Genomic DNA, 11,039 nt, shown 5'->3' with positions numbered 1-11,039 from the left:
CGCCTTGTAATTTCTCGAAATATCGTGCCTTTTCTTGTGGTCCAAGTCCTTCCCTATGCCTTTGTATCTGCGACGTGGTTTCTGTTGTTTAGACATGTCTACATTCACTTAAAGTATCCAAAGCGCATAATATTACATTGTACTCCGTTGAGTTCTTTACACCGAGTGCCTCCACAATGGCCGCGCATCCGGGTTACTGCCCAGAACGTGACGTCGGTGAAAACCCTCTATTGTGTTTTTGGTACATGTACTTTTAAATGACCATAACTTGCTCAATTTTCAACCGATTTTCAAATGGTTTGGTTTCTTACAAACGTTATTAACGTGGCTATAAATATGGATGCTTTAACATGTTTCATGAAAAAAAATGTAGTATAAGTATGCAGTGTCATATGTACATCTTTGACGTTTATAACAAACCAAACCGTTTGATAATTGGTAGGAAATGGGGCAAGTTGTGGTCATTTAAGGGTGCATGCATCATTAAAACACAATGCTGCGGGTAAGCGAGCGCCCTGTGGTAAGATGGCCGCCAAATGCAGATGTTCCTCTCAATTGGCCACCAGCACAGACAAGACATCTAGCCTTTATTATACATATCTATTTGTACTAATACACATCTACACACCAAAGGAAATGTAAAATCGTAAATCAGATAATTGGTGCTCTTTAACATCTGAAGAGTCCACAGTTCTCTAAGTTCTTAGAATTTAGTGAAATACTTTAAAAGTAATCATATGATGATATTATACACGCAGGAATTATGCAATATTGAACCAGTGAGAATGAAACTTCTTTCCAAATATTACAAACAAGGTTTTTAATCATTCAGAGTTACAAAACAAATTAAAGTGCATACTAAATACACAACTGAACGGTTCCCAGAAATAATTCAAAAACCATTATTAGTTATACAGTAACTATCACATGATTGTGGATTATGAATGGAAATTGTGAATGTAAGATAATACTGAAAATAATTTGTTGGATGATGTACTGGCCTGGGTGAAACACAGATTTCAGGAACAGTTTTGCAATGACACACTGAGATCAGAGTTATATTGTAAGGAATACCAAAGAGTTGATGAGTTCAATGCAATCAGTCACATGATATGACATCAGTTGTTTATAATACAAATGTTCCGCTTAGTTATATTATACTCTCAAACAAACATAAATACAAAGTTCTCATGCAATTATTTAACAAAAATGTTCAGTCTTCAGAAATGCATAAATATAACAAAATACATATCCACATTACAGTGTGTTAAATACATTCAAACAAGAAAACACTTTTGGTGTGGACTTGGTAAAACTCATGACATGCCGGATGCACGTTTGCTCATGCTAAACACTGGATCTGTGATCATCGTCACATAATTTCGCATCAGTATGCATTACCACTCAAGTGATGTTGAGTGATAACATGTCATGCTAAATACTTTAGAGATGAATAACACTATTTAAACACATACGTTCAGCAGGACGTTATATTAACTACATAAACTGGTTTAACAACAACAACACTTGCCTGAGCATGTTTTTTCTTAACAAAAATACTGGGGCAATAAGTGCTTCAAAATCTCAGTTTGCTCTTTGTATTATTCACAATACCTCAAACGTATAAAAATAAAGGTGCTACATGATGCCACAGAAGAACTATTTTGGGCTGTGTTGTATCATAAAGAAACTTTATGTAAACACAAATGTTAAAGTGTTATTCAGGCTATAAAAAGGTAACAATAGAGCTGGTTCTTTTGACCAAAAGGATCTTCTATGGCATCGTGGCAAAGGTCCCTTTTTAGGAAGAGAATCCATTTTTCCAATTTATAGTTTTGTCTACAGTAATAAGATCAATTTTTGCATATGCAATTATTTTTTACTCACCGTGAGAAATCATTCTCCACCATCACACATCAGTAAATGCTGATGTGCAAGATAAATGATAAATCTCCTGTGTGTCACATGATGTCTTTGCTTCGAGCTATTACATCTGTCTAATAATTAAGTATCATACACGTGTCTTAGCTATGGACTTTTCTATGGATTTGTTACCGACTCCTGTCTACCCAAGTTAGCCATTTGTACTTTTTCTGATGATGTGGATGTTGGTCGAGCAATTACACTGTCTGGAGAGGAATAGTCTGGAGGGTTAGAACCTGCAGTATTGGCAAATCCACGGGCAATGTCCTCAAAGGTCCGTCCCTTGGTCTCAGGAACCCGGAAGTAGGTAAAGACGAAGAAGAAGATGAGGAGAACGAAAAAGATGATAAACACATATGGACCACACAGGTTCTGGAAAAGAAGCAGAGGACAATTGTATTGCTCAGATGCTGCTTTTCGACTTCTCGGTTATAAAACTCAATTATGTTCTATATACAGTATATTAGTTATATTATATATATTAGGGTGGGTCTAGGGGTATTTCATGCATTCTTTACTTATTAATACAGTAAAAGAGTTAGATTCTCATGCCAAACATGGGCAAAGTTTAAAAAAAAACATTTGGACGTATGTCGGAGTATTTCTGTGCTGAATCCACTTTTTTGTTCAAGTTTTGGAAAGTTTTTTTCAGCTACTGATCTGTTGTGTAACGAGTGCGGGGTAGCGGCGGGGTTGTGTGTGTGTTTGTTTAATGCTGGTTCATGAGTTGCAGGCGGTAAGTAAAACTGCATCGAATGTCTGCTTTGTTGGCAATCGGCGCGTAGCTGAATATTATGTCTAGAACATGTAGTGAATAATAAGTTATCCAGAGATAGTGGGCTAATGTTTTGTTAGTAGACACGCTCCTTACTGCTGATTGGCTATAAGTGTGTTTTGGTAGTTGGCCCGTCTCCTTTTCCAAAGCGTTTTTCAAACATTGTGCACCCCGCCTTTAATGCTTTTAAACAAAAAAATGTTTCATCCTACCTTCATTTGTTTTCTTTTATCACCTCTCATATATGAGTAGGTTTCTTCAAAAATACCACATTTTGAGCAAAAAAGCTGAGATGATTGCATTTTTGTAAAGGACTTTTGATAGAAATCAGATTCAGAGCGATGATGATCCATGATGTTTGAAAGCCAATGTTGATATTTGAAATCACCTAAACAAACACGCCCCTACCCCAATAGAATCTGGACCTTCTGTTGATAGACCCGCCCCACACATACGCAACACGGCAAGGATGTCAGTTAGTAGACACGCTCCTTACTGCTGTTTGGCTATGTGTGTGTTTTGGTAGTCGGCCCGTTCCTTTTCCAAATCGTTTTTCAAACATTGTGGACTCCGCGTTTAACGTTAATCAAATTAATAGTCTTCTTCACTAGTCACCCTCTTTTTTGCCTTGCGCGATGTTACCAAGGAGCGAGAGGTGAGCCTGTCATTCATTCATTCAGTGCTTAAAATGGCTGTTTTGGGTGCTTCATCGACTTTAATGCCACCTTCACATAAAAAGTAAGAGGTATGGAAGCATTTTAGATTTCACAAGCAAGACGACGACAATAGTGTTGTGGCTTTTAATTTCTTTTTATTAATTACCCACTTGTAAACTTCTGTTTGCTGTTCTTTTTTATTAATATAGTATTTGTATTAAATCTATATTCGTTGAGTTGAATCGAGAATCGAGTATAAAAACCGACCCGAGAACCGGAATCGAAAATTGAATCGAGAATCGAAATTGAATCGATTTGATAGCTTATGAATCAAAATTGAATCGATCTGGAACTTCTGAATCGATACCCAGCCCTAGTTAACGCGACACAATTTTCCACCAAAGTTCAGATTTTTCAACTTGTCATTCGCCCTTAATGCCTCGTTCGCACCGCGAGACCTCCAGACGCGCGTAAACACATCTTTACATTGACTTAACATTGAAGTCACTCGCGCTTGACGCGTCTACCGCGGCTAGTGTAAACGCAGCATAAGGGGTTACTTCCGGGTTTTATAAGTTGGGTAATGGCGCCACCTGGTGGATAATAGCGCAAATACAGATTGCCGGGAAAAACTCGCATTGGCACAGAAGCGTTTTCTCTTAATTGACTAGTAAAGTCGTCAATGGTGGGAAAAGAGTTAAACATCAGTGATATCTTACAAAAAGACAAATCTGAGAAGCACGACACTTCGGCAAAGCCCATTTGCTCTCCTTTTATTCTCGTAATGATCTGGAGGATTTATTTATGATTTTTATATCCAATAAAGAAGCAGGTAAATAACAGTTTAATCCATTCGATTTTGACAAAGCTATGGTAAGCATGCACTTTTTTTTATAAATGTGATTTGGTGTTCTTTCCACTTTGTATAATTCTGTACTTACCAATAGTTGTGGGAACAGCAGTCCAACAAGGAAGTTGGCGGTCCAATTCGAGCATCCAGCCACAGCCATGGCTGCCGGCCGTGGACCCTGAGCGAATAACTCTGCAACTATGAACCATGGGATCGGTCCAGGTCCCATCTCAAAACTAGCCACGAATCCAAAGACTGCTACAATGGCCAAAATGCTGACTGCAGAAGTTCCCTACAAGTCAGAGAAAATTTGTTAAAAAATCTGAGAAAATGACAATAAAGTAACCGAATACTGACGCAAATGTCAGTTGTGCCTAAATTAGAAGATCAAACACTTACTACTTCAGATGTTGTTGCTATGGCTGTGCTATTTTGAAGCCCAGCTTCCACCGTTACAGGGTTCTAATAAACAATAACACAAAATTAAAACACAGTTATTTTGTTATTATAAAGATCAGTAGTTTGTCATGTGAAAAGTGATTGACAGATGAAAAGTATCACTCACCACTAGTTTAAGAGAAATGGTCATGATTAAAGCACAGACAGCCATTCCAGCCAATCCAATCAAATGAAGGGTTCTTCTTCCGGCTCTCTCAACCAGGAAGAGCTGGTGATCAAAACAAGAGAAACATCAGAACGAATGTTTACATCCTTTTTAAAGGTTCAAACAGGTATAATTGCGTTAGATTGTCCAGCAAGATAAAGCATGTGAAGAATGAATCTAAAATTTTGAATAATTTTAACTAATAATTCCCCCCAAAATGAAACTTTTATCACCTTTATACTATTGTAAAACGTGATGATCAATGTCTATGTCTTACGACTTATGCTATAATTGAAGTAACTAATAACTAAATTTTTCCATTTTTTTAATGCATGTATGAAAGCACTGAGACACTCACAGAAACCACAGTGAAGACAGTGTTGACTGCGCCCGCTCCAATAGTGACAAAGATAGGCCCAGTGATACCTGCACTCCTAAAGATATCTGTTGAATAATAAAACACCTGCAAATAAAACACATTAGATTAGTTACGGAAGTTGCTAAACCCTAATAAATTAACATCAGCAATATTTTAGAAATGTAGTGTCATGGCTAGTACTGATGTTGAAGCAATGTGCCAATCATAGATCAGTTTTTAAAGCCAGTAGTGTGGGGAAATGTAAAAAAATATTTAGCATGAGACTCACAGCGTTGATACCAGAGAGCTGCTGGGAAAGCTGCAGGATTATGGCGACGATAATGGGCTGTCGGTAGGAGGCGTTACGGAACAGCTCTGGGATCGACACCTTCTTCTCCGTGGACATCTTTATGGCTTCTTCCTTCATCTCTCGAATATCATCCTCCACATCTGAATGTCCACGAAGACTAATCAGCACTAAAAGATAAGTAGAAAGAGTAAATACTGTGTAGTTGCTCTAGAGATGCTAAATGGTTTGTTAAATCTCCTAGTCTTCAGCTGCTGTTATAGTCTCAATGTGAAAATAAAAACAGGTTTTATTGTTGTTTATATGTTTATATGGTGTTTTAAAGACTTTTTTAAGATGTCAAATAAATCTTTGGTGTCCCTAGAGCACATGTGTGACATTTTAGCTCAAAATACCATATACATAATTTATTATAGCATGTTAAAATTGCTACTTTGTAGGTGTGTGCAAAAATGTGCCGTTTTGGGTGTGTCCTTTAAAATGCAAATGATCGGATGAAATTCAAACACTGATCACAATGATGGTGGTTTGTTGCAATTGAAACTAAATTGTGCCTTTCTCTGCACTAAATGGCAGTGCTGTGGTTGGATAGTGCAGATTAAGGTGGTATTATTATAATAAGAGTTCCTTATGACATCATAAGGAGAGCCAAATTTCAATAACATATTTTTTCATGTGCTTGTAGAGAATGATTACTGGGTTGATCTTTTTCACATTTTCTAGGTTGATAGAAGCACTGGGGACCCAATCATAGCACTTAAACATGGAAAAAGTCAGATTTTTATGCCATGGCCCCTTTAATATGTTTTATGACAATGTGCAAATTCATTGAAATGATGACTCAAAGTGGGGACTAATTTGCATATTCATAGATCCGCGTATCTTAAATAAGGCAAGGATGTAGACTTACATTCAAGCTGTTTTAAAGCATAAAGTAATTTCTGTGACGGGTAAAACTTTTACATAATGCTATTATGATGCTTAAGCATACGTTTTTAAATAAATACTAAAATTCTTGACTACTGGGAGACTCAAAGTGATGTTTGTGAAGATAATCGTTCTGTGCTTAGCAGCCAATAAGGACTCACCTTGTCGTGCCTTTTCTTCCTGGTTCAGATTGATTAGCAGGTAGCGAGGACTTTCTGGACAGAAAATCAGCATAATGCTTTGTACTACTGCAGGCAGGGTTGTCAAAGCCAGCAGCAACGGCCACAATGTCTGAGATCCCAGCAATGACTCCAAACCAAAGATCTAAGGTACAAGTTACAATTGATTACTATTTTACACATATCTCACCATATATGTGTATATTTAAATGACACATGGCAAATAAATAAAAAGAGTAACAGAAGATGAGAATCAAAGAATTATACATAAAATATACAGCTTTAGACCATCAATATAAATGCTACTATTTTGCATTTCACAAAATTTAAAAAAGGAATTACAAATTATTATACCACGGGTCTGTTGAATGCTGTATTCTGATTGGCTGAGAAATGTTCCGTAGGTATGCATTAATTTCTGATAACCGCACACCTAACTTGTCAAATGTCTTAAAAATTGGCACCAGGGCAATGTTTGTGGTAACCGTAAGAGGAATAATTGACTCCGTTCCTTTGAATTATTTGAAAATAATGCACACCCGCGGTGTAACACCATTATTTTCTTATAATTCAATGGCCCATCGTCAATTATTCCTTACAAATTCAATTGAAAAGTTGATTTGAAAGATGCACATGCAATTTGAAGTTTCTTAATATTTGCTCCTGTATAATTCTGCATTTTTGTCAAATCAACATATATTTCTTTGTTTCTTTAACTTAAAAAAAATGAAACAATTTTAACTTGTTTTTATAAGTTATGTCAACTATTCACAGGTCAAAACTTAAAATAGTACGTTCAATTAACTTTCAAAACCAAGTTATTTTAACTTTATGCTGCTGTTTAAACCCAATTGTATCCTTCTTTGGAAAAAGCGTCTGCCAAATGCATAAATGTTAATATAAATGGTCTGTCCCCTGTTTGACAGCATGCACTCTTGCGGGCATGGATACAACATGTGTGTGCAATATCTAACCTGTGCCACCAAGATGCCGATGACCACCCCAAGCTGGTGAAGGGTACCAAAAGCTCCCCGCAGTGCTGTTGGAGCAATTTCACCAACGTACATGGGCGTCAACCCTGTACACAGTCCACAGAACACGCCGATCACCAGACGACCCAAAATCAATATTTCATAGGAGTTGCACTTGTTGGATAAACCCATTAGCCCTCCACCAATCACAGCCAGGATGTTGCACAGCAGCATGGACCTTCGTCTATAAAGAGAATAATTGCGAAAATTAAAGAAAATTTGTTCTTCTGCCCTAAGCTGCCTCTTATTGATGTTTAATTTAATTTTCTCACCTCCCAAGCTTATTAACCAAAGCACCAACGCAGACAGAGCCGATCATCCCACCGACACTGAAGATAGAAACGGCAATACTCCACACTGTTGTGACAGTAGAGGGATGCATGGGCTTTCCGGTACGAGCCAAAGTCACATTTTTGAAGAAGTTTTTCACTTTCTGAACATCATCAGAGAAAGGGAGAGACAGACAGATGTAAATGATTAAATGAAGTGTTAGAGAGTCACTGTGTGTGTTTTTTTTTCAATGAGAGTTTACCTCATCGGGTGCATTGATGACCCCTGTGTTGTAGCCAAACTGCAGCGAGCCGATGACTGCTGTTGACACACAGTACATGAGAAAACACGTCACCTGCTTCCCCTAAAAACAGAGAGGAAACTGTTACAGGAAAGCCTTAAAGCATTGTGCTACATTATGTTTCAAAAATATTCATTACTCATTCATAATACTGTATTTCCAATGTATTATTTTGTACCGAAGACGTCTGGATTCTTTGACTATAATATCTGTTTCTCTATCTTATGCTAAATTATATAAAACATCAGCCTTAGCTAATTGTTGGGTGTAATATATCAATTAAACGTATGAAATCAAAAACTTATTTACAACCGCACAGAGGACTAATCTGGTCAGAGGTGAAAGGGTTAATTAACCTGACTGACAGAACACAGTATGTCAAATAAACTGGCAACTGGTGTGTACTGGTCACCATATCTAGATCAACATCATCCACAGAAAGCCACAATTTTAGGTCAGTTCTGTTTTTGCAAATGTTAATACAAAAGCCTTACACTCCTATCATCACTATGTAGTTCTGCGTGGGGCGTGTGCCAACTGGTCTAAGGTTATAAAAAGTCTATGCTAAAACCCACATCACGTACACACTCAAAATGACTGACGGGTGGGGGAGTGCCAATATTGGTGTGTTAACTTCATATCTGACACTTGAATGGGGACTTCCAACATTCATAAATAAGAAGCATGGTTATTACATACTAAAGTGGCACACATTGGAAATTTCCATACTATCCATTCTAAAACAAGTAGGAACTGGTAAGGATGCCGTTCGTATGTTCAAGTTTAGACGTGCCGTATGAACCCTGCTCTAAACAGAATTTTCTCCTTTTTTTTCTCTCTTCCGCACATTTCAGTTTCTTGCACAAGTCATTCTCTGTTATCCTGTTTTCAGTGTAAGACTTGATTGTTATCTCATGCAAGATGATTATCCAAAAAACTAAAACCAGAAGCAATATCGCATGCACAGTTTTGGCATGTCAAAGACTGTTGGCAGGAACTATGTCAAAGCGTACAAAATTGTACAGCCACTTTATGCCATATTTCCGTATTTGAACAGTAAAACAGCTATACAATGAAGTACACTGAAGGGCAGACAAGCTTTTATAAATATTTGAAATATGTCAACTAAATTCAGATGACCACGTGCATTGCCCTTTTAAAAAGTTACCAAAGCTATACACTATTATTTTTATTGCTAACATATGGTAGTAGCCCAAATAAAATAGGTGGCTCCCCATTACCCGTTAACTAAACATATTAGAAACTACATCAACTTCAATACGTACTATTATTTTATAGAAAATATCAATTTTCAATAAATTGATGATGATGATAAGACTTTTCTTATATATTATAAAGGAGCAAGCTAAATGTCACACTTGCTCTTTATATAATGATAACGTAGACTAAAAACCAACATGCAAAAATACAGTACCTTGCCATCTTTCATCTTCTCCATCCTGCTTTATGTTGCAACAGAAATTTGCTGCGGATGTCTGCTGGTCTTCCTCTTCTTGCAATGAAACTTCTGTGCGTAGTTCACAAACAAAAATGTTCAAATTCCAAATTTGCAAATGACTCTGGGAAACCGAACAAGTCCTATTAAATTCTTCACAAACAGCCACCACAGAAAAGATGGTTTCCTGCAACGGATGTCTGCTGGATTGAGATGCCAGCAATATATTGCAAAGCAAACTGTAGAAGTCAAATACAAGATCTCTGTCAGCTCAAGATCCCACCTCTTTATCAAACAGGCACTCAGTCAAGAAGTACACTGCAACTTAAAAGTTGAATTAAGTGTTACCAATTGTATTGTATAATTTTGTAGTTGAAGTTATGCTAACTTTTCACTCTTTTAAGTTTTTACCAACTTTTCAGTTTTTACACTGTCTCTAAGTAAAATTAAAGTATAAAATATTGTTATTAATGCACATAATTGTTTAAAAAATATTTACTTCTATTTGTTCTTAACATTTATTTAAAACCTAATACAGAATATTTAAAACAAATATTAAGCAATATATTTTCCAATATATAAAACATATTTACGTTCAGGTTTTCTGCAGATGACGTTCAGTCGCTGATGACAAACACTTCAATAAAACGCTCTCTGAGCAACTGAGCAACACTCGTGGATTTATGGGAGATTGAGACGCGAGCACCAGCACGTTCTAGGCTGTTTCGTCACACAGACGTAGCCGACAATTTTCAGTAATAGTGACTCACAGGATATGTAAAAGAGAAGTTCAGTTAAGGCCCTCTTTTTCTTAAGAGAGATTTTTGATCAAGTTTCAAACCGTAGTGAGCTGTCTACCTAGAAACCGTTTTAGGCATCATATCCGCATGTTTTCGCCTGTGATGCTGTCTCCGTAGGCAGCTCACGAGGCATTAAGACACGCGCCCCTGTGAATTAACTTTTTTGGTACTCGAGCGTTTTTCGCGAGAATTAGAGAGGATGAAAGAATCGCCCGTTTGTTCATCTCACGCAGAATCCCACCGGATTCATTACAGCATCCACAGTTCTGAACAAACTCTCCGATACAATGAAACACTTATTGTTGTCATGTGAGTGCTGCTGTGTGTGACTGGCGTGTTTTTGTTTGTAAACAAATAGTCTTCTCTTTCGAGAGCATTTTGCGGGGTTTGCTGGTACTTGTGATCTACTTATAAAAGGAAAATTTGCTTAGAAATTTGTGACGTTCACAAACTAAAATGCACATAGCACAGTATACTCAAAATAAAGAGAGATTTAAGCTTAATATTTCATATGCTTGTGATTTTTGTGGTCCGGAAAAAGAAACAATTTTACATCTGTTTTATCATTGTATCTACTCAAGAATTTTCTGGAAAGATGCGGA

General features: G+C 37.0%; 1 protein-coding gene across 2 annotated transcripts; it reads right to left on the bottom strand.

Moving 5' to 3' along the window:
* Positions 1–803: 803 nt before the first annotated feature.
* slc2a3b (solute carrier family 2 member 3b) lies at positions 804–10,746 on the bottom strand. Of its 2 annotated transcripts, none has more exons than XM_073872016.1 (12): positions 10,231–10,746; positions 9,617–9,709; positions 8,143–8,244; positions 7,883–8,043; positions 7,554–7,794; positions 6,562–6,724; positions 5,456–5,643; positions 5,167–5,271; positions 4,768–4,871; positions 4,604–4,667; positions 4,296–4,496; positions 804–2,295 (listed from the first exon to the last, which is right to left on the bottom strand). In XM_073872016.1, the coding sequence occupies exons 2-12, from the start codon at positions 9,638–9,640 to the stop codon at positions 2,041–2,043; spliced, it is 1,608 nt and encodes a 535-aa protein (XP_073728117.1). In that variant the 5' UTR covers positions 9,641–9,709; positions 10,231–10,746; the 3' UTR covers positions 804–2,040. The 2 variants fall into 2 exon arrangements, with proteins under 2 accessions (XP_073728117.1, XP_055065790.2); XM_055209815.2 differs by having other exon boundaries at positions 4,604–4,666; positions 4,770–4,871; positions 9,617–9,761; positions 10,231–10,732.
* Between the last annotated feature and the right edge of the window lie 293 nt (positions 10,747–11,039).

The sequence above is a fragment of the Misgurnus anguillicaudatus genome, chromosome 10 (assembly GCF_027580225.2).
Source record: "Misgurnus anguillicaudatus chromosome 10, ASM2758022v2, whole genome shotgun sequence".
Taxonomy (NCBI): domain Eukaryota; kingdom Metazoa; phylum Chordata; class Actinopteri; order Cypriniformes; family Cobitidae; genus Misgurnus; species Misgurnus anguillicaudatus.
The sequence above is the reverse complement of the archived record's forward strand: the minus strand, read 5'-3'. Positions and strand labels throughout refer to the sequence as shown.

What these genes read in the sequence shown, in the direction of transcription:
- slc2a3b (XM_073872016.1), bottom strand. Translation starts at nt 9,640, where the DNA reads ATGGAGAAGATGAAAGATGGCAAG. An exon ending in TCATCAATGCACCCGATGAG is followed by an intron (nt 8,044 to 8,142) that starts GTAAACTCTCAT and finishes GATGATGTTCAG; the next exon opens with AAAGTGAAAAACTTCTTCAA. An exon ending in TTGGTTAATAAGCTTGGGAG is followed by an intron (nt 7,795 to 7,882) that starts GTGAGAAAATTA and finishes TTCTCTTTATAG; the next exon opens with ACGAAGGTCCATGCTGCTGT.